At 38.6% G+C, this 27951-nt stretch overlaps 4 protein-coding genes across 4 annotated transcripts; all 4 read left to right on the top strand.

The window, feature by feature from the left end:
* The first annotated feature begins 2861 nt into the window (after nt 1-2861).
* LOC129766639 (uncharacterized) lies at nt 2862-3500 on the top strand. The gene has a single exon (XM_055767214.1). The coding sequence runs from the start codon at nt 2862-2864 to the stop codon at nt 3498-3500; it is 639 nt and encodes a 212-aa protein (XP_055623189.1).
* An 836-nt stretch (nt 3501-4336) lies between these two features.
* On the top strand, nt 4337-6037 carry LOC129766638 (uncharacterized). Its single transcript, XM_055767213.1, has one exon. It carries the CDS (start codon nt 4337-4339, stop codon nt 6035-6037), a length of 1701 nt encoding a protein of 566 aa, XP_055623188.1.
* A 5799-nt stretch (nt 6038-11836) lies between these two features.
* Nucleotides 11837-13707, top strand: LOC129771423 (uncharacterized). The gene is made up of 2 exons (XM_055775042.1): nt 11837-12333; nt 12786-13707. Exon 2 carries the CDS (start codon nt 12824-12826, stop codon nt 13643-13645), a length of 822 nt encoding a protein of 273 aa, XP_055631017.1. The 5' UTR covers nt 11837-12333; nt 12786-12823; the 3' UTR covers nt 13646-13707.
* A 12499-nt stretch (nt 13708-26206) lies between these two features.
* LOC129770920 (rutC family protein UK114-like) lies at nt 26207-26966 on the top strand. The gene is made up of 3 exons (XM_055774112.1): nt 26207-26349; nt 26484-26713; nt 26771-26966. Exons 1-3 carry the CDS (start codon nt 26285-26287, stop codon nt 26887-26889), a joined length of 414 nt encoding a protein of 137 aa, XP_055630087.1. The 5' UTR covers nt 26207-26284; the 3' UTR covers nt 26890-26966.
* Nucleotides 26967-27951: the final 985 nt, after the last annotated feature.

Raw genomic sequence — 27951 nt, 5'->3', positions numbered from 1 at the left:
ACATCGTTTCGATGGTGCCTAAAGTAATTATTGTTAGATACTTCATCAATTCCAATTCCTTCAGCTTCTTCTTGGGTGGCACTAACGTTCCCAGTGGAACTTTGGCCTTCTCAACGTAGGTATTACTTGCGTCATATTTATTAGTAGTACTTAGTTGAGACTTCTATGCCGGAAAACACGCCTTGAATGTATTCTGGAGTGGCAAGCTCTAGAATACGAGTGACCACAGTGCAAGTCGGACGAAATTTTCTTTGACGAAAAATCACCCGGCTAGAACGGGAATTGAACCCGAACCCCCGGCATGATAATATGGGACATGCCATACTGATATATAGACGCCATTTCGCATTTCCCGTGACGATTCAGCACAAAAAGCGCTATTTATGACCTCGTGTTGCTCGATGGTGAGCGAGATACTTAAAAAAAATTTAAGGACCTTCCATCATATGTACCAAGTTCCAATAAAATCGAAGAGATTCGCGACAAAATTTCCTAGCATTCGCAGAAAACATACCATCTTCGGCAGAACAAAATTGTAAGGGGATGTATCCAGGACACGACCGCATTTTCGACGTAGAACCACGAAATTATATTATTCAATCCGCTTGTTTTTAACTTCGAATATTATTTTAGAATGCATCGAAATTTTTTATATAACTTTTTAGTTATATCAATTTTTTTAGGTTATATCAGTATTTTTTACTTCAGTAGTAGAAAATTTCATTTGAATTTTGAACAATGAAGAGAATCGTCGAAAACTTTCAGTGCTTTTCGGTTATTTGGTTCCGTCCTCACTTTGCGATTGAACTGCGCTGCCAACTCGCACCAAACTTTCTCCTTCCCACTCAGATATCGATCACAAATTATAAACACTATTGATCCTATATTCCGCTTGAGGTGAGATCAAGCTTCAGAACATGCAACAGTAAGGTTTTCCTACTGGGATTTGAAAGCATACTTCCATGAATGATGCGTTGTATTTAAATAAATCCAATGTCCGAATTCCAAAATTCTGGACACTCTTCCATATCTGCACAAGCACAAAAATTTCCCATATGCTGCTGACACCTTCTTTGTCGAAACACGCTTTGATATGGAGGCCTTCCTCTTCTTCGAGGGTGAATGCGAATGAAATTTCTCTGCTGTTTCGCAATATATTCCATTCTTGGATCGAGCTGTATGTGTCTAAATATGTGTGTGAAATCAACATTGTCCGCTCGTTATGTTGTACTTGCAACTAGAGATGGGCGAGCGCTCACGAGCCGCTCATTTGAGTCGGTACGTCAGAAAGAGCGTACGATCCACGGTTCTTCAAAAATAAGTCGCGGCTCTCGAATGAACGGCTCTTGAATGAACCACGGTTCAAAAAAGACCCACAGTTCTTTGATGAGCCGTGGCTCTTTTTGAACCGCGGTTCATTTAAGAGCCGTTCATTTGAGAACCACGGTTCAAAAAAGAACTGCGGTTCATAGAAGAACCGTGTTTCTTTTAAGAGCCGGCTAATTGATAAAGAACAGTGAATCGTACGCTCGTTCTGGCGAACCGTGGCTTGCGGCAGTGCGGAAGAAATATATATTCCCCATGCTGCTTTTTAAGCGGTTTCATTTAACTGTTTGTATGTTTGTAAATTTTGGCGGATTACATATTTTCTCGAAACCCTATAAATATGGGTATCTAATGAAATGACTTGACTAGTAGAACACAGTTATTTATGTAAAATGGAAATCCAAGATGGTGCCCGTTACAAAATGGCAGACAACTAATTTCATCAAAACCCCATCAATATGGGTATCAAATGAAAGGGCTTGACTAGTAGATCACAGTTATTTATGAAAAATTTAAATCCAAAATGGCCGCCACCCCAAAATGGCGAAATATGTATTTTTTTTAAAACCCCCTTGTTTAAGCATTAGCCCAAAGTTTTATAGCAACTTAGGAAATGAATTTCTGATATAGCCCACCGTGCAATTACTACAATCGTTAGCAGCTAGGATACGAAAGATCAGCCCATAAACAATCGATCGCTTTCACGATCGTCGATAGGGCCGAAGATAAGCAATAGAGAACTATAGATATCTGAAATATCTATTGCGATAGATAGACTTAAGTCAGTTGAAAATAAAATCTCGAACGAAGTAGTCACCTCTTGGAATAAAATCAACTGTTTAAAATAAACCGTTAGTGACAAATTCACAAGTCGCGTTTTCTGATTGAAACCGGAAAATAGAAGTGCATGTTCAAACATTTTGGTCCGATAGAACCGGATCGTCGGAAAACGCGGAAGTGACATCGTGTTAGAAGAAATATTGTGGCACTGGCTGAAGGCCACATCGCCATCGCTGATAGCTTATCCACACGTAGTTTGCTGAATTTTATCTACGAGGAAGACCTATAGGACACATTGATCAGGAATTTAGAGCGCTGTCGCTGTTGGAACAAACTGCTGTTGCTGCTGTTGCTGGAATAGGACTGGAGATTGCATGATTAAGATAAGTACTGGGTATAAAGCAGGTGAGTCTGTGGCGCGGATCTTTGATGCATGTGAGACCGACGCGTTGCATGTGATTGAGCGAATTGAAGAAATAAAATAAACGATATTTGCTTGCATGAGAAACTTATTGTGTTCCAATATTTAAAAGCTGAGTTGAGCCTAGACTAAATATTAAGAATTTCGGTTGATATTGTCAATTTTGCTGGTCGGTTAGCGTGGTTGCTTTGTTCTATTGAAAATCATTATAAATTGATCTCATTGTCCCGTCAATTTGCGCGCGGTCAGTCAATAACGCCATTGTAGAAGATAAAGATATATTGTGTCTACAACAATACAAGCATTGTTCAAGTGAAACAAAGTGTCTTCAACAATGCCTTCGGAAAATCTAAGGCTATTGTCCAAGCAAGAGCGTGTGTTACGTATCTCGCTGGAAAATGTGGCTGATTTCGTACAGTCCTATGAGGAAGGAACGGACAAACAATCCTTGGAACTGAGGTTAGCCAAACTGGACGAATTATTGGAGAAATTCATCAATATTCGAATGCAAATGGAGATCTTAGCCGACGATGCGGATGACATGGAACTTACAGAAACCAAAGCGGCGACTGAAGAGGAACGAATTCGACAAAGGGATACGATCAACGCCACCATCATCAAAGATTTTGAAAACTCTGTGTACGATTTGAAGCAAACTATTCTGAGCTATCTCACAACAGCAAACAGGAATCACCCAATGCCAAATGGTTCGAGACAATCCACGGTTGATTCACAGTCCCGAGTGAAACTTCCAGACCTCAGACTGCCTTCGTTTAGTGGACGGATGTCGGACTGGGTTACTTTCCGTGATACATATAAGAACTTAATCCATAATGATGTTAGATTATCAGATATGGATAAGTTCACATACCTGCGAACATCGCTCACCGGAAACGCTCTGCAGGAAATCGCATCGATTGAGATCTGTTCCAACAATTATATTATCGCGTGGAATGCTTTGGAGAGTGTGTAGGAGAACAAGAAATTATTGGTTATGACGCATTTAGATTCCTTATTCGCATTGGAGCCGTTACGTCAGGAGAATTTTGAATCACTAAACAAATTAGTTAGTGGTTTTGAAACAAATTTGCAAATGTTAAACTAAATTGGTGAGGAGACGGAAGGATGGAGTACCTTACTACAGTACATGCTATGTAAACGTTTACACCCAACCACATTGAGACACTGGGAGTCTCATTATAGTTGTAAAGAAGTTCCGAAATATAAAGAGATAATAAAATTTCTGAAATCACACTGTTCAATGTTGCAATCTATCACGCCAACAAAGGCAATACAGTCCGACAATCGAAAGTTATATCGTCCTACTATCAGTCACGCTAGTGTTCAATCAAATAAATGCTCTTTTTGTTCAGAGCCTGTTCATTCTGTATTCAAATGTTCCAAATTTTCTAAAATGAATGTTCCAGACCGACTAGATGCAGTAAAAAGAAATTCGCTATGTATTAATTGTTTGTCACCTGCCATATAGCCAGATTCTCCACGCGGGGATCATGTCACCATTGTGGTCAACGCCATCACACGCTACTTCATTCGAGTTCATCACCCACTGTGGGTTCACAAGCTAAGCCACAGTCAGGACAATTGTCTTTTAAGAAATACCAAGGACAAAACCCGCAACCACCGCGAAATCAAACATTTTCAACGCCAATTGATCGCTCAACACACATTCAGCAAATAACGAGACACAACACAGAATCACACGATAATCCAACAACAAATGCAAGCAAAGCTCAATCACACAAATTCGCCACAGACACCCCCAGTACAAGTTACCACACTGCACCCGCAATGAATACAGAATACACTTCACGTACAGTGTTGCTCTCCACTGCCGTTGTAGGCATCACGGATCAGTACGGAAATTCGATGCTCGCTCGTGCGTTGCTGGACTCTGGCTCGCAGCGATGCTACATGTCGGAAAGCTTTTCCCAGAAGCTCAAGTTTAAGAGATCTCGTGAACATTTACCTGTTGTCGGAATTGGAGGTTCATGCACAGCTTCAACTCAAGCAGTACTAGCTGAAATGAATTCTTGTGTCACAGAGTACACGACGCGATTGAAATTCCACGTGCTACCACGTGTCACTGTTAACCTTCCCGTACAAAGTATTAACATAAACAGCTGGAAAATTCCTAATGAAGTCGTCTTAGCTGATACAACTTTCCACGAGTCTCGTGCGGTGGATCTTATAATAGGAGCAGAAATTTATTTAGACATTATCCTAGAAAGTCAGCAAATCAAATTGACCGAATCTGGTCCAACGTTACAGAACACACAGTTGGGCTGGATTGTCTCGGGAACAATTCCAGACGAAGCATGCTGTTATTCATCGATCGTCTCACATTCTTCCGAATCAGTCGAAGATCAATTAATGCGATTCTTCGAGTTAGAATTATGTCGTACCACTAGTACTTTTTCGTTGGAAGAAACCGCATGCGAAAAACATTTCGAACGAACCACAAAGAAAGATTGTTCGGGAAAATTTATAGTGCATTTACCCAAGAAACCATACTTAATCGATCGTCTCGGCGAATCGAGATCGATAGCTTTGCGTAGATTTTCAGCGTTGGAGAAAAGACTCAACGCAAATGTAAATGTCAAACAAATGTACTCTAATTTCATTAATGAGTATCGAAACCTGAACCACATGCGCGAGGTATTACCTATTGACGAGGAGAAATCCATGCAAACACCTTACTATATGCCTCATCATGCGGTACTTAAGCCCGATAGTACATCAACCAAGTTGCGTGTCGTGTTTGATGCGTCATGTCCATCGTCCAGTGGTATTTCGCTTAATGCTGCATTAATGGTAGGCCCTGTGGTACAGGACGACCTGTACTCGATAATTTTACGATTCCGTCTCCACAAATATGCAATCATAGCTGACATAGAGAAAATGTACAGGATGATTAATGTGGACCCAGCCGATTATCATCTTCAACGCATTTTGTGGAGAGATGATCCTTCTGAACCCATCCGCACCTTCGAACTAACGACGGTTACGTATGGAACCTCGCCTGCACCGTATCTCGCTACTCGTTGTCTGAAGAAACTCGCAGAAGACAATAAACCAACATATCCAATCGCAGCAGAAACAATCCTCAACGGATTCTATGTCGACGACTTGCTAAAAAGTGTTGGAAGCATCGATGAAGCATCGAAATTATGCAGAGAACTTATTCTGCTACTCAGCGCTGCCGGTTTCACTCTGCGTAAGTGGAGTACTAATTCCTGTGAGATCCTGGAACAGATACCCATTCACCTTAGAAGTAATCAATCGACTTTAGAGCTACAGCCATCAGGCGACATCAAAACGCTCGGATTAATCTGGTCACCCAACACTGACATGTTTAAATTCACTGTGCCCCAGTGGCACTCATCATCTGAAATCACCAAGAGAATGTCCGATTTCGCAAAGCTCTTCGATCCATTAGGATTAGTTGGACCTGTCACAGTTCAGGCCAAAGTTTTTCTCCAGGAACTTTGAAAAACAAAGTGTTCTTGGGATGTATCGCTGGCCGAAGAGCATCAAAATTGGTGGTTGAAGTTTAGAAGCAATCTGGCTGGCTTATCGCACCTAGAAATTCCTCGATGGGTTGCATTCGATAACGACATAATCACCGTAGAAATGCATGGGTTCTGTGATGCTTCCGAGAAGGCTTACGGAGCCTGCTTATATCTACGTTGCATATCATTTAACGGAACCATTTCTGTGTCGCTTCTCACAGCGAAATCTCGGGTTGCTCCAATTGACAATCTCGAGAAAAAGAAAAGGAAAATTTCTATCCCACGGTTGGAATTATCATCGGCGCTTGTATGCAGTCATCTCTTCGAAAAGGCGGCTGAAAGTATAAAACTGTCAATACAACCTTATTTTTGGACGGATTCTATGATAGTCAAATGTTGGCTATCATCTGTGCCATCACGCTGGAATATATTTGTGGCGAACAGGGTCTCAGAAATCCAGCACATAACCAGGAAGGGGATCTGGAATCATGTGGCTGGAGCCGAAAACCCTGCAGACGCATTGTCACGTGGAATGACACCTGATCAATTATTGAACCATCAAACATGGTGGCATGGGCCACAGTGGCTTCATTTAGAGAAAGAAGAATGGCCGAAATCGGTCAAATACACAATCGAAGAATTAAATCAAGCGACAGTGGAGCAACGAGCCACTGTTTCAGCTCCTGCTCAAGAAATAAAAACCAGTTTCATTTTCACTTTGAAATCTAAATTATCGGATCTAGTGCGGATCGTAGCTCTTGTAAGGAGATTTATCTACAACTGCAGAAACTGTCAGAACCGCAAATTAGGATTTCTGACATACGAAGAGCGAGAAAGTGCTCTATTACGATTGGTTGCATTGGCACAAGAGGACAGCTTTCATCTAGAGTTGACTGAGTTAAAAACTAAAAATTCAATAACGTTTCCATCTCGAATAAGATCATTGAATCCTCGTCTCGTGAACGGACTACTTCTCGTCGACGGCCGGCTGAATTATGCTCAGATTTCCGTTGGACGCAAACACCCATTAATTCTGGACAACCGTCATCCACTCACCACGCTGATTGCAACTCATTATCACGAAACCCTTCTTCATGCTGGCCAACAACTGATGATCTCCAGTATGCGCGAGAGATTCTGGCCTATTGGAGCAAGAAATGTAACACGCAAAGTGATACACAGATGTCTCAAATGCTTCAGAACACGTCCAAAAAGTCACGAACAAATAATGGGTGACTTACCAGTTGAACGCGTCACACCAGCACCACCCTTCACGAGAGTGGGAGTGGATTATTGCGGACCGTTCAACGTCCAGTATCCGTATCGAAAAAGTAAACAGTGGGGGTAAAGTTACCTCCACGCGAAGTTATGTATCCTGACATCGTTTCTGTTCTCGCAATCAATCACTCTTCTACTCAATTGGCAGGACACAAAAATTGAACTCGCGCAGCATAATCCAGAATCAGATCTACAAGAGCGGACATGAGGATTCTATGTCGGGATCTCCAGAGAAGAGATCACATCAATTTCCACAACATATTCATCATCAGTCGATCGGTCATCGGAAGCGCGAAACGCGCTTGCGGAGGCGGACCGCCTCCGCAGATCAGGGAAGTCGTTTACCAATTGTCAATTCTTAGTAAAAAATCGCCTCTCATTTTACTTATAGCATCAATGGAGCCACCATGCTGTGGCTCTCATGTCGTGAATGGCAGAACCTCCATCTACAGTCCATGAGTCCATACATCGAGAGGACATCACCAGTCAGGCGAAGATATTTACTACATTCATCCATATGGGAACCCATCATAATGGAGACGCTGAATACTGCACGAAGCAATGTTTACTATGCTTCATGAAGAAGCATTTCATGATTTTTCATATTTATTTATATTGTATCATCCGGATAGGAAATTACAGTTATAGCTCATATGTGTGTAAGGTTGAAAGCAAATTGCATTTCAAGGCGGCCGGTATGTTTAAGCATTAGCCCACGGTTTTATAGCAACTTAGGAAATGAATTTCTGATATTCGCAGGGCATGAGCCCACCGTGCAATTACTACAATCGTTAGCAGCTAGGATACAAAAGATCAGCCCATAAACGATCGATCGCTTTCACGATCGTCGATAGGGCCGAAGATAAGCAATAGAGAACTATAGATATCTGAAATATCTATTGCGATAGATAGACTTAAGTCAGTTGAAAATAAAATCTCGAACGAAGTAGTCACCTCTTGGAATAAAATCAACTGTTTAAAATAAACCGTTAGTGACAAATTCACAAGTCGCGTTTTCTGATTGAAACCGGAAAATAGAAGTGCATGTTCAAACACCCCTCAATATGGGTATCTAATTAAAGGGCTTGACTAGTAGGACACAGTTATTTATGTAAAATGGAAATCCAAGATTACGGCCATTATAAAATGACAGACTACATATTTTGCCAAAACCTCATCAATATGGGTATCAAATGAAAGGACTTGACTAGTAGAACACAGTTATTCATGAAAAATGTAAATCCAAAATGGCGACCGTTACGAAATGACAGACTACATTTCTTCTGAAAACCCCATCAAATGGGTATCAGATGAATGGGCTTGACTAGTAAATCACACTTATTTATGATAAATCCAACCCGCATATGGGTATCGAATGAAATTATTTGACTAATATAATACAGTTAATCGTGAAAACATTCCATTCGAAATATTTTAAAAACGTTTGGGATATAAAACGGGGAGAAAACTGTGACTTTATCGAAAACTGCTATATTCTCCCGACTGATAATTCGACATGATCAACATTATATGGATCAAGTGAAATCAGTTCTAGTGATTATAAAAAATCTCTGTATGAATTGATTTCGGAGCTGGTAAAGCGATCTACAAATCTTGAGTCAGACGAATTAGTAGCCTAACAAATACTGCTAGATCCTCGCTTCAAGCTGCAAGGTTTTGGGGATAACAGAAAGTACAACTATGTACACCAGTCGTTGATAAGGATGCTAAAAACGGCATCCATAGAATACACACCTACGAAACAACCACAAATCGTTGGTGATGAAGCGCTGTCATCTGTATGGGAGGAGTTTGATGCATTGGTTGGCAATCTTCGATCTTCACATGATCCAAATGCTGCTGCAACATCTATTGTAAATACACATTTAGCGGAACCACATTTTCTGAGATTAAGCAGCTCTTCATTTTGGTGGAATGAAAGGAAATCTATCTCTCCGTGGCTCTATCCTTTTTTTTAAAAAAAAATATTATGTATTCCGGCGACTTCAGTACCATGTGAGCGAATTTTTCCGAAAGCAAGACAAGTTTGCAGTGAAAGATGTAGTAGACTTTTATTAGATGATATTGAAAAGATAATGTTTATAAATAAAAAAAATAAAGAAGATCATTGTGATGGAAATATATCAGAGAAAACCTTCAGTAAAGTAATATTTTTACTTTTCTTTGCACTGATTATTGTTTTAAACTTTTTTTTATTACGTTACAGTTGCGTTGCTTTCTGTGTATTAGAGATAGGAAATTGCGTTACGTAGGGGAGGAGGGGGTCAAAAATCCGGATTTTTTGCGTTACATAATTTGTGCACGACGCCTGATCACCAAACGGTAAGTGGTGTGGGTTCAAATCGTGGATGGCTTATTTAGGGGAACGGTGGTAAAGACGAACATCCTAAGTAAAAGTTGATTTTTTCCGTGAATTTCACAAAAATAGTCTAGGTCTTTTTGCATAATAAAATTTGTCTTTGAGGCAGAAATTTTGAAACAAGAATGTATCCGGCATCTTTGAGAAAATAAGATTGAGTCGGAAAAGACGGACACCTGGGGTGAGAAAGATGGACACTAACTGAAAATTCAATTTTATGTACTCAATAAGTTTTGGAAGTCTTTTAATAGGCCTTAAAAATGATCGAACCAAGAGGCTAGACTAAAATCAGAAGGACTTGTAATTTTTCTCATTTATTCATGTCGTAAAAGCTTCCGGCATTCGGAATGACAAATTCGGATTACGTTTTAAAAACCCCTCTGCTGATTCGTCCATGATATCTGGTTGCATTTGCAAACGTAGCTAGTGGACATCTGTTAAATAAAGAAGGAGGAGATAATCAAGTTAACCCGACTTGATTAGTATTTCATTTTCGTCAATATTTTTGAGAGTAAAAATGAGAAAATGAACTGGAACAGAAGTGATGGTAGAACATTCACGTAACGAAAAATACCTCAATAAATTTCTCGATAACAATGAGAACCTTATTTCCGGCAGACGGAAATTTACATCGAGCTGCTATTTGTAGATTATTTTTATGTTTTTATTTACAATTATAACAGAAAAGTGTACACAGTAAGTGTCAGAGGTATTGATACACTGTATTGCAAGTTTGTACATAATTAAAATTTAGAATAATAATGTAATTTATCAATTATACAGGGGTGTACGTCTTTCCTACCCTGTCCGTCTTTCCCGACTTTCCCCTACATCAAATAATTCGAAAACGGACAGAAACGAATGTATTCATTGCTCGCTATTGATGGCACGGCAGAACAAATATATGGGAAAATGGGAATGCTTCCAGTTTTCATTGATTTAAACCGTTTGGGGATTAGAGAATTGTAATGTATAGCATACCAAACAAATATTAGAGAATTTTCGTTTCGAATGGTATGCAAATCATCAGAATCCGTTCGCTGTGAAAATAGTTATCATCGTCAACTTTATTTCATAAAAACGTGACCTGTTTTCTGATTTGGTACCCTTCCTGAAAGACGTAGTTCTACGTCAAAAATGCTTTTTCGTGTGCTGAAGGGTGAAATGAACAAATAAAAACTCATATTTCAAGAACTTTGAAATGTTTAAATGTATGGGAACAGACCTCTCTCACTCTCAGACTTAAAGTTCAGTATTGGAATTGTACCAGGAGAAAAAAAAAAGTCCAAACGGTGTCAAGCAGGGATCGAACCAAGGTACAAATGCAACACTGTTTTACACGACTATGCAATCCACATAGCCACTGGTACTGGTACTGCGTAAGTGCGTGATAATATTATACCATATTATAAAATGAATTTGTATCTTTAAAGTATACATAAAAAGTGTTTTCTAAGAGTTACAAGGAGAGCATAATCGGGAATCTGTATCCTTTTCGATCGGGTCCGTGTATGTGGCAAATATCCTTATTCTGTGACAAATAGTAACACAATAAGGATCTTACCGAATTTCAATTTTCACCTCACTCACGCTGCATCAATATTTTGATGCTCTGTTTCCACGCCTAACAGTGAAAATGCTAATGTCTACCCCCGGTAACGAGCAGTACAGATTAACGGAACAGTAATACACAGAGAGAAATAATTAGTAAATATAACGATTTTTTTGGTAAATGCTACCAATCTATAGCCATTTTCTACCATACTAATGAACATATATTTCAAACAGAATCATGATTCGTAAGCCCAATATCGGCTACATTTTCCCAACTGAAATGCACGTATTGAAGATATATAAGATATATAAGCTCGCCTCCGTATTGCCTTATGGCAACAATAAAAATGGTTAAAACGCGCTGTTCTCACCAGTCTTTAGATAAAGAAACATTCAAGTTTACTTATAATATCGAGTAAAATTTACTAACCTTTGGTAGGGATGTGGGACAGCATTACCAAAGACATTTGGTAGTTTCACATATGCAAATATATTCACAGTATATTCCCAAATACGAGTCTAATAATCGAAAGAACCAAAATAAATCTTTCGCATTGGTACCATAAATCCATAACCATGAAGTTCGTTCGATCAGTCATTCCTCATTCGTTCATCTGTAATGCGCCATCATTCTTCACAAGGGAAATAATACCGACGTTGTCACAAGACATTTCCCCCTGATTTGCAATATAAAGTCGCCTGAATCCCCTCTTGAATGCCAATCAAGGAGTTCGAAACAGTCAACACCGCTCTGAGAAACCATCCGAAATATAATCTTAATTAACGGCGTCCAGATAAAACAGATCCACGATTGGTTCATCGAATTCTAAACAGTTTAATAAAATTGTATTTTTTCATCCATTTTCTTCTACCACCCAGCCGTTTCAAAAGGATCAGCAAAATAATCAGCAGTTTCAGCAAGTTCAAAAATAAGAATGTTGTTTGTGCCGAAGACGAAAGCGAAACCAAAGACAGCGAGGGGCAGCAACAGCAGCCGGAAGACACGCTTCAAGAGTTCCAGGCTGACGCGAATGTCTCCCCCGAGGAAAGCGGAAACGATACACGTGAGAATAATTTGTACTAAATGCGAAATTCATCAAATCAACACTGGCAGATTTATTTAAATGTTCTGACATTGAACATTATTCTGAATAGCATGCTAAAGTGAGATAAACTGACATCCACTGATAATCATTTGTCAGATGACAGCTTTGAATGTGTAGCATTTCTGACAGGAGAATTAACCAATGTAAAATGAAATTGATGACGCCCTAAACGAAACGAATCAACTTCATTATTGAAGTATTGAAATGAAGGATATAGTTCACAAGTATCAATCATAATATCAAAATATTTCACGAAACTTTAAACTTGATGAAAATAAGAAGAATACTATTAGTAATTCATCAAATTTAATCATAACGTACGATCACATCAATCAATTTAGCCACAACAATATGAAATAGGTTGATTATAAAAAATGCAGTTTCTAATAAAATCATTTATCAATTTTCAGAAGCGCTTCCCACGTACGACGAAGCTACATTCGATGAGATGACAACTGAGGACAGCAGCGAGAATGAGCGAAGGCGGAACCGGACCCATCACTTCGCGCTCAAACACAATCCTGTTGAGCTGAGTATTATCGTGGAGAGGGCGGACGAAGACGGCAGCATTAATCAACATTCGCCGGATGCAGCCATCAATGGCGAAATGAGTGGCAAGTCTGCGAACGGTAGCTTATCAAGTGCAGAGGGAGGAGCGCCTGGTGCTGGCGATTCGAGCGGAACTGGTGGACTTTTCAGAGATGAATACGATGTTGATGAGCCGGGACGAGATAGTGGGGGCGAGGATTCTAGCGAAAAGAGTTTGCAAGGGTTCGAGCAAGTTGAAAAAATACTACAGGAAATTCCCACTGCAACGAAGCTGAAAATTCTAACGCGATTTCGATCGTTTGATTATCCCAGCAAGGACGAGATTGATAGCGATGATGAAGAGGATGATGGAATACCTGCGAAAAAATTTGGCCTCAAGGAGTTCAGAGAGGAAATGCAATCGAAAGAAAAAATGAGCATTGCAGAGGACGATGGTGGGGAGGATGGCGACGATGAAACTATTGTGCCTGATGATGCGGATGATGACTTCGATGTGGAGGCTGCCATTGAGAGGGTACTATCGGAAGCCACCCCGGAAGATAGGAAGACTGCCTGGGAAAAGTTACAAGATAGCTTACAACGAGTTCCCCGAAGGAAAAATATGTTTGATTTGTTTTATGAAAGCGATGAAGATGTTCTGAAGAAATTATTTAGGAAAACCAAAAACAAGCTGCAGTTTCATTTTAGTGAGAGCTCGGCTGACTCTTCGGATACGTTATAATTTGCCTCCAGGAGAACAAAGACAATCGATTTTACGAGAAATGAGTTCAAATTAGGTACAAACGTAAGATCATGCAATATCAGGGAGTAACATACAATACGTAATATACAATAAAAATATATTGAGTGCAATATTTTCGAATATATATTTACGTATCGATGACGGTTCGTTTGCCACACTCCATTCCAGTGAGATAAGACCTACAGCAAGTTAGGTAGAGGCAGGTACAGTATAATACATCCTGCGTGAACAATTAATTAGTGACGATTAGCCAAAACTAGGAGTAAACTTCCGCATGGCAACTACGCTCGTGTCTTGGTGAATTGTTTTGATTAAATAAAATTTACAATATCGTTAGGTCTCATTTCACGTTTGCAAAATCTTTAGTTGGCTGATTTTTGCAGAGTCATCTTTTATTTGTTTCGTCATCGTTTCGGTACACATTCGTATTCAAAGTCGACAGGCACCTTTAATCGGACCGAGATGAAGAACTTTTTTTTAACATTTTACAGACAGACGTAGGACTACGGAAATTATTTATGTTTTTTGATTAGAAAATGTCAAGTGAATTGTTGAAAAATAAAATCATTGAAAAAAAATTTTTTGAAAACTTAAATTTATTTTTCTCGATAACATGTTTTTTTTTTGAATTCTGAAAAAAATAGATATGAACAGTCCTTACAAATTCTAATAAGTCGTCCTTACATCAGAAGATGGGCATTTTTACAGAGAAAAAGTTCTTCGAACAACAACTTTTTCATGTTACATTTGCATGTATAAATTATCGCGATTGACATGCTCTGCTAACTTTTTTCTATTTAGAAACATGTCACACGCGAGAATTTACACACAAAAATGTAACGAGTAAAACATTATTTTTTTCAGGAGTCTCCATACCAAAATGCCCCATATTTCAGAAACTATAAAAGATATAAAGTTGACGTCTTCGACGAAAGTTCGTGTTTTAATGAGATCTAAAACTTTGTCGAAAACACTTTATTGTTATCTTGACTTGAAACAAAATTAGGATTAGTTGTAATTTTTTCAAAGAAAACACGAAAACTTTTTTACTGTAAAAGTACCCATCTTCCGATGTATGGACGACTTATTTAAAATTGTAACAGCTATTCATATAATTTTTTGAGAATTTAAAAAAATACGTTCTTGAGAAAAATGAATTTTAATTTTTTAAATATTTTTTCCCAGCAATTTTTTTTTTCGAAAACATTTTGGTTTTTTTTATGAAAATTTAATTTTTTTTCTTCATTTCATCCTTTAACTTAAATATTGTAGGTATTATAGTTTTTGAGTTATAATTTTTTGTGAAAAATCAAGAAAAAATTTTTGGCCCTTTAGAGAAGTCTAATTCTTTTTTTAATATTTCAAGTATGCAAAGTTACTTAAAAGCCCCATGTGTTTACACCCACAACGTTTCGCTGAGATGGTTCTGCCAACTCCTAAGACGAGTCGGCATGAAATTCGACATATACACTGGAGATAAAATTTAGTAAACGCAACTACCAAATCTTTAGTAATCAAAACTTTGGTAAAACATACACATTTTTAGAACATATTACCAAAGCTTTGTAAAAATGATGTGAAATGCAATGTTCTCCCATACCAACGATTCGTACATTTTACTTCATAGTTTATGTAACCATGTTTACATATCTGGTAAATGTGCAGTGCGTACTTCGCGATCGCTTTGAAACTTTTGTTGAAGCGGAGTGATTCGGAGGTAAATAATAAAAAATATTCTGTTTTGTTTGGATATTGTGATATATTATTTGACTCTGAACCGTAAAATATGAATATGGGGCTTACATACCGCGGTTACTATACATCCCGTGGAATCGTGGAAACAGTCGATGGAAGCCAGGGCAAGTAGTGAGACACAAGGTTAAGTTTATACTAAAGATTTTTCTTCAGGTTCTAACGTTGGAAAATAGTGGGCAACTTTATTAAAAAAGCAATTTGTAACTCGGAGGTAAGCATTTAATTTTTATGTCACATTTAAATATACATCTATCTAACATACATTTGTTTCATAAATATATATTTATCGGCTATCATTGATATTAGGCTGTCAAAAAAGTCCTGCGGTATTTTTTTTTTGAATTTTCATTTGTTCATAAAATTAGTTACAATCATCTGTTTTAAGTCAAATATTCGCCGTTTTGTTCGATGACTTGTTCCCAACGAGATGCCAACTTCATAATACCCTTGTTATAGAAGCTCGCTTCCTTATTGGAAAAAAACTCGGATAGCCAATTTTCACAGGCCTCTTTTGTGGCTAACTTCTGACTACCTAGCTCGGTCGCCATGGACAAAAACAGGTGTTAGTCACTTTTTTGACAGTCCTGCGGTATTTCCGCGAGGTGTCGTTGTAAGCGCGTAGTTCTAGTTGTATTCCTTGTATCGAGTCATACTATAGCTTGTTGGAAAGGCGCTATAATATAGTCCTTGACAGTGTTTTGTTTGGTTAAGTCGTTCGTGAGTTATAGTGTCGCAAATATGGAGCAAAATAAAGAGAAAATCCGACATATTTTACAGTACTACTATGACAAAGGCAAAAATTGTGCAATTTATGGACCCGATACAGTTTCCATTTCCACCGCACAACGATGGTTTCAACGTTTTCGTTCTGGTGTAGAGGTCGTCGAAGATGCGCCACGCTCCGGAAGGCCTGTCGTCGAAAATTGCGACAAAATCGCTGAATTAGCCGAGAAAGACCGGCATAGTAGCAGCCGTAGCATCGGCCAAGAGCTGGGGATAAGTCATCAAACCGTTATTAACCATTGGAAGAAGCTTGGATTCACAAAGAAGCTCGATGTATGGGTGCCACACACGTTGACGCAAAAAAACATCTTTGACCGTATCGACGCATGTGAATCGCTGCTGAATCGCAACAAAATCGACCCGGTTCTGAAGCGGATGGTGACTGGCGATGAAAAGTGGGTCACTTACGACAACGTGAAGCGCAAACGGTCGTGGTCGAAGCCCACTGAAGCGGCTCAGACGGTGGCCAAGCCCTCATTAACAGCCAGGAAGGTTCTGCTGTGTGTTTGGTGGGGGATTGTCGAGGAATAATCTATTATGAGCTGCTTCCCTATGGCCAAACGCTCAATTCGGACCTGTACTGCCAACAACTGGACCGCTTGAAGGTAGCACTCATGAAGAAGAGGCCGCATTGTCTTCCATCAGGACAACGCCAGGCCACACACTTCTTTGGTGACGCGCCAGAAGCTCCGGGAGCTCGGATGGGAGGCCTGTGAAAATTGGCTATCCGAGTTTTTTGCCAATTAGGAAGCGAGCTTCTATAACAGGGGTATTATGAAGTTGGCATCTCGTTGGGAACAAGTCATCGAACAAAACGGCGCATATTTGACTTAAAACAGATGATTGTAACTAATTTTATGAACAAATGAAAATTCAAAAAAAATACCGCAGGACTTTTTTGACAGCTTAATATTTGTATTTCTTCATCAGGATATGGGAGACCAATATTTACGAAAGATGTTAGAAAAAATGAAAATATGAATTAATTATTCAGAAGAATATCGTTACTATCACTTATTGATAATTATCATCAATACTGAACCAATGATGCGAATCATTATTGAACCAACACTGGACCAACAAATCGTAGTTTTGTTGGACATTTACGCTTACAATTTTTTTTTCGTAAGATGTACCAATAGTAGGGTAGAAAATGACTAGTGAATTGGTATTATGTACCAAAAAATTCGTCATATTTACTAAATATTTCTCTCAGTGTAACATGAAAGTGATAGGGGAACCGCGGGTAATACGGACAGGGGCGGGTTATATGGACAGGTGGTTGATTTGTATAGTTACATTTCGAATTTCAGATTTCTGTTAATGAGAATAACTTCTACATGTTATTCTATAATATTTGAACCACCCTATGGCAAAAATTAATGATCAAAAGTGAAATAGGGAAACAAAAACCGAAAACCAAACTTCGATATTAAGTATTTTGAGTGGTTTAATTGCAAAATTGAATTCGCTGATGGTTATATTTCGGTTAGTGAGTTAACAGAGAAGCGACATAACGTATGTACGGAAAAGTAAATTCATTCGTGGGTGGTAAATTTAAAATGGGTTTAAAATGGACAGTCTTATCCAAGATCATATCCAATGCATGAGGGAAAGTGAAGGGAAGAATATAAAACTCTTTTTTCTACTGCTTTCTCTGTTTGTTCTATTCCAGTTACTGGACACACAAACACTGAGAGAGAGCGAAATTATTCCTCCAGCGAGCGAAAAACTACTACGCTTCGTATATTATGAACCTGTCCATATTCCCCCCACTACATGTCCATTATACCCGCACCGATAGAAAAGTTTTACTTTTCGGCTTGTTCAAAATTCAGTAAAAACATGGAAAAACGCATTTTTATAAAACATTTGGCCAATTATTTCGAAAACCAGTATATTGAACTGTAAGGAACTGCTTTTAAGTTTTGAGAAACATGAGTTTTCTAAGAAACAATTGAAGTTCTTCTTAACATGTCCGTTTTACCCCCACTTTCCCTACTGTTGTTAAATTAATGCAATGAGTTAATATTGTAATCAGTTGATATAAATCTTGTTTTGAATTATGTATGAATGATTTTTTTATCCCATCTGCTTATTTTTATCAGGCTCATTTAGCAATTCAGCAGTAACAGAGCCGAATTTACATTTTTATCCTTACTATAATTTTGTTGTATATTACACAGTAGCCATTTAGGCGTAAGAGTATTCCTATCTTATAAATACACATGTCGCCATTTTCGGCGTAAGAATATTCCTATCGTTCTAATGTTCACAGTTGGATCATACTCAGCGGGACTGTTGATATAAGGCTTCCATTGTTGTGTCATTAATAGTACCAATTACCGATACAGTAGACACGGACAGCGGACACGCAACCAATTAGGCTACGAAGATCCCCTATGTATGATTAATGTTAATGAGTTATTTTGTTATAATTCATCTTGTGTTAATGAAAAATTATTGACTTTTTCTGATATCCGGTAGCCGGCTGGACAGGGTTACTACCGGTCTGAACAAAACCTCTAGCAAAAAAACGACGTATCGGTAATAATTTTGAACAAAGTGGCTACCTTATTGAGACCGCGAATTGTACCATTGACGATAGATAATGTGCACAATACGAAATATTTCACAATGTCAAAGAAACCACCTTGTTTGATTCAAGGAATAGTGCCTATATTGAATGCTCACCAATATTTCAATCGATCATCGTTTCGAATTAGTGGGGGATATAATTTGCGTTGGGTATCTTGAGATCCTTTTCAGAACCACCATCCAGATCAAAAAAGTTGAGTTTTCTATTTTCTATATTTCTGTGGTAACTTTCTAAAATATATAAATCCACTCACACTCCTACAAAAAGAACCGTTCACAAAACTTTCAAAATATCCATTCAATCATTCATTGAGAATTGATTCAGATGCTACTTCGAACAAATATGAGATAACGGTAGTCCTACGTCTACCTTGCGGTTGAATCACAAATATAAGCTACTTCTAGTTCTTATTGTTGAGAAAATTATGTCAAGTTTACTCACTTAACCAACCGTAATGTTTTATGAATTGGTTTGAAGTTTTTTTGTTGTTGTATGAATAAGATAAAGATACAATTTTTTAATAATTTTGGATGTTATAATTCCTCTCTGGAGAAGTGGTCTCTTACCCGCAATAGTTTGAGAATGCTTTGTTTAGACAATTCAATTATTTTATTTTATTTGCTTGTATTCGTGGTGATAGAATATAATTTTAGAATGCATCGGAATTTTAAGAGCAACTCTTCCTTTTCGGCAGCTGGCGACAACAGGCGATTATATATTTGTTTCACTGCCAGTATTGTTTATCTTTGACAACACATAAAATCGACAATGTGGGCTTAGAATCCATTAATACAATATTACTCTGCACCAAGGTTCGTAATTTTCGAAGAAAATTATTTTTTACTTACTCCCTACTCTTCAGCCAGAATCATTTTGAATTGTTTCGTTCTATCATAATCGGTGAAATCAGTGAATTCCGAAGATTGTGTCACATTTACCCAAAATCCACTCACCCGAATGACAGTTACCCGAAAGACATTCATCCGAATTCCACTCACCCGAATGTAACAAATACCCGAAAGCGACAGCTGCCCGAATGTAACATCTACCCGAATGCGACATTTACCCGAATGCAACAATTACCCGAATGTAACATTTACTCGAATGTAACATTTACCCGAATGCGACAGTTACTCGAATGTACCATTTACCCGAATGTAACATCTACCCGACAGCTACACTTACCCAAAAGAAGGATATATTCAAATAATACACAAATTTTACTATATTTGTATTTGTATTTGTATATTTAATTCTGATCAGTGTTATATAAAGATCATATTTGTCTCATACTTTCATTTCCATTCAAAAACTATTTTTCGTGGGAAGTACAATTCGAGAAATACTGGCATTGAATAAAATCCTTTCAAAATAATGAAAAGTGAAATAATGCAGTTTTAAAACGTATTATTAAGTCCATCCTTTCTTATGGATGATGCAGCCCGTTTACGAGCGTCGGACGCCATACGTTTATCTGGTGCATCACGTTTGCAACCAAGCGCAAAATGCCGATTTGTCGGAATTTTTCCTTCTTCATTCGGGTAAACATCCCATTCGGGTAAATGTCGCATTCGGGTAAACGTTGCATTCGGGTAAATGTTCACTGGGTAAATGTCCATTCGGGGATATGTTGCATTCGGGTATTTGTTACATTAGGGTGAATGTCATTCGGGTATGCGCTACATTCGGGTAAATGTGCTTCGGGTAAACGTGTTTCGGGTGAATGGGACACAACCCGTTGTGGTACAGTAGATAATAAATAAAGGAGACCACCTTCCAAAGAAGTGGTGGTATTTAAATAGGTTTAGGACATAGTGTCACGCTTATCATCGATGGATTTCATGTCACCTTTGACTTATTTTACAAGCATTATTCTCTCCATAACTCGATACCTCCCTATCTACTCTCCATCAGAAAACATGAAAATCGACGCAGTGCCTTCACTTGGGATTCGAAGCTGCGAACAAAATTACGCAGCTGTGTGCGATATCTTTAACTACAACCGGAATGATTTTGGTATCGTTGTTTGTATCGACCAAAACCATTTTGTGTAACATCAGTAGTAGAAAAAACTGTTGGTTTCTCGCTAGCTGGCGGGAGACTGTGTATTAGATTGATTGATAGTTTTTCGCTATTATAGAAGCCTTAAGCTAAAAAGTTCAGTCACCTCTAGTCTTAAAAAAACAAAACAATCAGTTGGGGTCCTGGTGCTGAGTTTACAATATTTTCTTCCTCCATATTATCCGTAGAATGAACACTGCATTTGCAATTCGAACGAGCGATTTACGCGCGTCTGATCCGCAGTGGTATACCCAAATTGTATCGCACAAATATGTGGGTAAATGGGAATGCTTCCAATTATGATTATTCGATTTTCTTTTTTTTGTAGCATCATGTTGATACTCATGACTCTCACTTATGCAGACAAGTTCGACCAATTTTAATGTTAGTTTTTGATTGCTGTTCTGTTTGCACGTGTTCTGTCTCGTCTCGATTATTGCCTATTAGAAAAAAAATGAACACTGCATTTGCAATTCGAACGAGCGATTTACGCGCGTCTGATCCGCAGTGGTATACCCAAATTGTATCGCACAAATATGTGGGTAAATGGGAATGCTTCCAATTATGATTATTCGATTTTCTTTTTTTTGTAGCATCATGTTGATACTCATGACTCTCACTTATGCAGACAAGTTCGACCATTTTTAATGTTAGTTTTTGATTGCTGTTCTGTTTGCACGTGTTCTGTCTCGTCTCGATTATTGCCTATTAGAAAAAAAAATGGATCGAAGAATCTGTATCATATTTTGGATATGAAACAAAATTAAATACGCGGACGCATTCCAAATGTCGACTGTGGCATATGGTGGAGATTTAGATGACTGGCTTACCCGGCAAACTTCGTCCCGCCCAAAATTTGTTTTTTGTTATCAATACCTTCAAACATTCACGTTTTCTTACTATGAGCAAGTTCATGGGTCCAATCGCAGAATTGTTCATTGATTGATCTTCTAATCGACTCCGTTGAATTTACCTTTTACTATAAAATTCCTAGTATTTCTAACAAAACTCATCATTATAATATCTGATTATTTTCAGACACAATTCTCGTTCAAGATTTTTCAACCACTTGCAAATAACATGTTTCTCCATTACATGGAATAAATGTTTGATACAGAAAATATGATAGAATAAAGGCAGCCCTAAATCGGAGAATTCCTTCCTCGAGTTCTGCTCTTATCAACATATTCGGCGATATTTTTTTATTGTATTTATAGTATTTATTTATTAGATAGAAGAAGATATAGGAGTGTGTTTCATCACATTAAAATCAGTTTCCAGTTTCGATCAAAGATCAATTTCGCTAGCGCAAACATGAAATGGACTAACAGCACTTGTCACTATGAAATTGTAGAACATACGGGAATTTAATTTTCCGATTTTTCCCCTTTTCCTTCAGAGTTTTCCGAAAATTGTTGAATTGTTATGATTGGTTGGAATATTTTTGGTTGAAATATGTGTATTATTTTTATGGAACGCCCTCTCCATTCCAGAGGAGGGAGGGGTGTCATACCATCATAGAAACATTTCTCATACCCAAAAATCCTCACATCCCAAATTGTACTTGATTAGTTCTCGAGTTATGCAGAAGATTGTGTTTGTGTGCCCCCTGTAATTTGTGTTTTATTTTTTTTTATTAATCCGTTTATTTTTACAGGCTCAGTTACATAAGTTTAATGGAGCCAAACTCTTACAGATATTTCAACTAGCATATATCAACATGTTGTTTCCTTAATTCTATGGTTAATAAAATAGGAAACCGATTACTCGCGATCGACTCGAGTTTAGAAGGGTGACACATTTTCATTAGGAAAAGGATGGGATGTAAAGAGATGTGTGTTTACACTCGCACTCACATTCACATTCACATTCTCATTCACACTGACACTTCACACTCAATTCTTAAAACTATCCTTACATCTAATATGTATTTACAATTTAACTTATTCTAATGTTAGTAGGAAGGGAACCGATAGCTCGCGAAGGACGAAAAGGAGGGGAAAAGGATGTATGAACAATCACACTCGAAGATTGATAGCTTTAAGGAAAACATATATTTGGGACATGTAATCAAGGTCTAACCGAGCCAACACATCTCTCACTGGCACATTGGACTGCTTTCCTCCAGCCCGAAGGGAGTTTTCTAAATTCGATCTGGCGACAAGATACAACTCGTACGACCAAACAACGTGTTCGATGTCGTGGTAACCATGGCCACAACCACAGAGATTGCTGTCGGCAAGATTAAAACGAAAAAGCAGCGCGTCTAACGAACAGTGATTAAACATGAGTCGGGAGAAGGTGCGAATAAAGTCCCGACTCAAGTCCAGACTTTTGAACCACGGATTGAGGCTAACCTTAGGGATAATTGAGTGGAGCCACCGGCCCAATTCATCTTCGTTCCATTTGCGTTGCCAGTTAACTATGGTATTTTTGCGGACTAAAGAATAAAATTCATTGAAGGCGATTTGACGCTGATAAATTTCGCCTTCAATTACACCTACCTTTGCTAATGAGTCAGCCCTCTCATTACCCGGAATTGAGCAATGTGAAGGGACCCAGACAAAGGTAATGACATAACAGCGTCTGGATAAAGCACTCAAAATTTCTCGTATTCTCTCAAGGAAGTACGGCGAGTGCTTTTCCGGCCTCATTGAACGGATAGCTTCGACAGAGCTCAGACTATCCGTTACAATGTAATAGTGTTCAACAGGTCGTGAGGCGACGCTGTCCAGCGCCCAGTGTATTGCTGCCAATTCAGCAATGTACACTGAGCAAGGATACTGAAGACTGTGTGAGGTGCTAAAAAATTTGTTGAGCACTCTAAATCCTGTGGACTCATTCATAGAGGACCCATCAGTAAAGTACATATTATCACAATTGACACGCCCATACTTTGCTTCGAAAATCGTAGGAACGATCCCCGATCGATGATAATCTGGAATTCCATGGATATCCTGCTTCATGGACAGATCAAAATGCACAGAGGAATTGATGTAGTCAGGAAAACAAACACGGTTGGGAATATACGAAGAAGGATCAACCTGCATGGAGACGAATTCATGATATGAGCTCATGAATCCTGAATGAAAATTTAGCTCGATCAGCTGCTCAAAATTTCCGATTACCAATGGGTTCATAACCTTACACCGGATGAGGAACCGAAGAGATAATAAATTGAAGCGATCTTTTAGTGGGAGTATGCCTGCCAAAACCTCGAGGCTCATGGTATGCGTTGAGGGCATACATCCCAACGCAATACGGAGACAAAGATACTGAATTCGCTCGAGTTTAATGAGGTGTGTTTTGGCAGCTGATTGAAAACAGAAACTGCCATACTCCATCACTGAGAGAATAGTTGTTCGATACAACATTATAAGATCTTCGGGATGGGCTCCCCACCAGGTGCCGGTAATTGTACGGAGAAAGTTTATTCTTTGTTGACATTTTTTACTCAGATACCTAATATGGGCCCCCCAAGTACATTTGGAGTCGAACCAGACACCAAGATACTTGAATGACATAGCATGAGTGATCGGTTTACCCAAAAGTTGAAGCTTTGGTTTTGCTGGTCTATGCTTCCTAGAAAAAAACACCATCTCTGTTTTCTCCGTGGAGAATTCGATCCCTAGCCCAATGGCCCAGGTTGAAAAATTGTTCAAAGTATCTTGTAAGGGTCCTTGCAGGTCGGATTCGTTTGATCCAACGACAGACACCACTCCATCATCTGCAAGTTGTCTTAGGCTGCAATTTTGTGTAAGGCAATTGTCGATGTCGCTTACATAGAAGTTGTACAAAAGGAGGCTTAAACATGAGCCCTGGGGGAGTCCCATGTAGGAGACCCGACTTACTGTCGAATCCCCGTGAGAAAAATTCAAATGTTTCTCACAAAGCAAGTTATATAACATATTATTCAGAGGCGGCAGACCCCGAGAGTGTAATTTGTTTGACAGGACCTCTATTGAAACTGAATCAAAGGCCCCCTTTATGTCCAAGAATACTGAAGCCATTTGTTTTTTTTTTCGGCGTAAGCCATTTGAATTTCTGAAGAAAGCAACGTAAGACAATCATTCGTCCCCTTGCCCCTGCGGAACCCATATTGTGTATCTGAGAGTAGGCCATTCGTTTCAACCCATCGAACAAGGCGAAACAAGATCATTTTCTCCAACAATTTCCGTATACAAGACAGCATTGCTATAGGGCGGTACGAATTGAAGTCGGACGCGGGTTTTCCGGGTTTTTGAATAGCTTCGCTTTCATTCGTTGAAGAGCGATTTCTCATGTTTCGTGCCATTTTCCATATTTTTTTCATTGACGTTTCTCGTGATAAACCTCCCACGAAATTTCGCCAATAAGCACGTTTTTTCCCTTTGATCAATTTTTTGAACTGATTCTCAAGGGCTAAATACGTTTGAAAATTTTCAGGAGTTCCACGTTTCCGAAAATCTTTAAATGCATTCGATTTTTCTATATAAAGCTTGGAACATTGGCTGTCCCACCATAGATTGCGAGGCCTTCGGTGTGTTTTATTTGAACGGTTTCATTTACTTGATTAATTCTCAAGTAATGAAGAAATTCGTTCATTTGTATGGCAGCACTACAACAAGACCCCCCCCCCCCCAAGGAGAGGGGTATGGATAGTCTAACAACTATAGAAATATTTATTGCACCCTAAAACATTCACAAATTTGCCAAATTTGGTTTCATTTGCTTGATTAATTCTCTAGTAATGCAAAAACTTGTGTTTCATTTGTATGGTAGACCCCCCCCCCCTTAGAGAGGGGGTAGGAGTATCTCATCACCATAGAAACATTTATTGCACCCTTAAACCTCAATATGCCTAATTTGGTTTCATTTGCTTGATTAATTCCCGAGTAATGTAGAAATTTGTGTTTAATTTGTATGGCAGCCTCCCCCTTTCAATTCTGGTTACCTTTAGAATGACATCAAATTTTACAACAAAATGGTGCATAAATGACCCAAATCGGACATTCCGAAGCATATTAAAAAAAGGTTTGAATTTAACGTAAAAATAATGGATTACTTTTTCCCCAACCTAATACTTACATTTTTTGAAAAACTAAATGGATCGATATGTTTTGTGACGGCTTATTGAATTTAAAACGCATATTCATCTCGCAATAGCCACAACAGTAATATGCAAAAAAACAATTTTTTGCAGATTAAATTTGGAGCTAATTGAAATTTCGTATATCGAAAGTGATAATTTTATTTCATTGCCGACAAACCGAATCGAGCAGATAGATTTTTTTTATCACGTTAATCACACACAGATGATAATGGTTTACGCATACACACGACTTCTTCAAAGCATCGATGAACTTAGTCGTGATTCCGCCGCGCAGGAGGGAAGATCGCAAAGTATTCGAGATAAACAAGTTTGTTTTTGCTGCGCTGCAATGTCTATCGTCGTTCGTAAAATAATATCCACTGCAAAGTGCCCCAAACCATTGGCACCCTACAGGTTGGTTGATAAAACATAGAGTTTAATCAAACTAAATTTGTTCGCATAGATAACTGATATCCGGGATCAACAAACAATCAGAAAATACATTGAAACATTTACTGGTAAATGTACTTCATTCTAACACATTTCAGTCAAGCTGTCGTCGCTGGCCGAACGGTGTACTGTTCGGGTGTAATTGGAATTAAGCTGACTGAGCCGATGCTGGTTGAGGGAGGGGCAACCGCTCAAACCGCAAAAGCTTTGGAACATCTCACCAATTTGCTGAACGAATCAGGTTCTGGAATAGATAAAGTAGTCAAGACGACGGTCCTGTTAACCGATATGAATGACTATCCGGCTGTGAATGAAGAGTACAAAAGAGGTAGTGTTGTCTAGCTTTCTTTTTCTTTTTGTTTTTGTTTTAATATCTTTTTTTTAGTTTTCGGTAGTAATTTTCCTGCTAGAACCTGCTATGCAGTTTCGAAATTACCTCTTGGGGCTGCAGTTGAAATAGAAGCTGTCGCAATTGTAGGCAATGTGGAACATGAGTCAAACTGATTTAATTTAGTTTTTGTAATCATTATTTGCAATAAAGTCTCGATTTTTTTTTTTGATGATCTTTCGGCTCCCCCTTTAATAGTTGCATTTATCAGTATGGATTCTTCTTATTTATCTTGTTGAGCACGACTTATAAGATTGAATCTATTACATAATCATTCCCCGGGTCCCCGACCTGGAAAATATTTAAATGTTCAGGCCACGATTTATTTGTTGACGTGGGACAACGGAATTATTTCATTCAGTTCGCTTGTTTATCGCTTCGGATTTCATTTTGGAGTTTGTCGAAATTTTGGAAATAACTCTTTAGCAGAACGATTTGGTGGCCCTGAAAGGAACATATTTTTTGCGTGGTTCACCATTCTGTCAAATATATACCGAGAATTTGTAACTTTAAATCTTCCCCCTGAACATTTCTCAAATTTCTATTTCGTTTAAGTTGGTACTACTGTCAGTGGTGTTAATGACTTTCAACGCTTTTCTGGTTCGGCACTTTACTTCCATTTTTCCCGACAAACTGAACCTCTGGTTTTTACTGATGAACAGATTCTGCAATCTCGTTAACGGCGAGGGACCAATCGATGCAGCTTCATCGCTGAAGAACTATCTCAGATGGTTCAGTGCAACTCCAGGACTCAGCACCAGAACAGAAGTCAACTTGAGTGACATGCAAACCAGTGTTTCTCCCTGATCGAGCGATCTCCTCTGCGATGCTACCCACCGTCGACACGAATAATATAATTCTCGCGTAACTTTTGAAAAGGTCCAATGTAACATTTTCGCCAACTCGAGAAAAACGTGGTTGAAGACCTGAACATTATTTCGCGAATTGTCTTAAAAGCTATCAATCTTTATCACTGTTTTCACCACTAGCTGTCAAGAATAACTCCGTAAAACCAATCGTAACTATTGTTCCGTGATTTGAGATTAAGGTTGAAGCCTCAGAGCGAAAAATGTTACATTGGACGTTTTGACTGCCCGCGTTTGCACATTGGACATATTACGTTGCACTATAAAAATTTGAAACTAACTAATAAACAACAATCCAAATATCAGCATTTC

This window comes from Toxorhynchites rutilus, chromosome 2, assembly GCF_029784135.1.
Source record: "Toxorhynchites rutilus septentrionalis strain SRP chromosome 2, ASM2978413v1, whole genome shotgun sequence".
Taxonomy (NCBI): domain Eukaryota; kingdom Metazoa; phylum Arthropoda; class Insecta; order Diptera; family Culicidae; genus Toxorhynchites; species Toxorhynchites rutilus.
The sequence above is the reverse complement of the archived record's forward strand: the minus strand, read 5'-3'. Positions and strand labels throughout refer to the sequence as shown.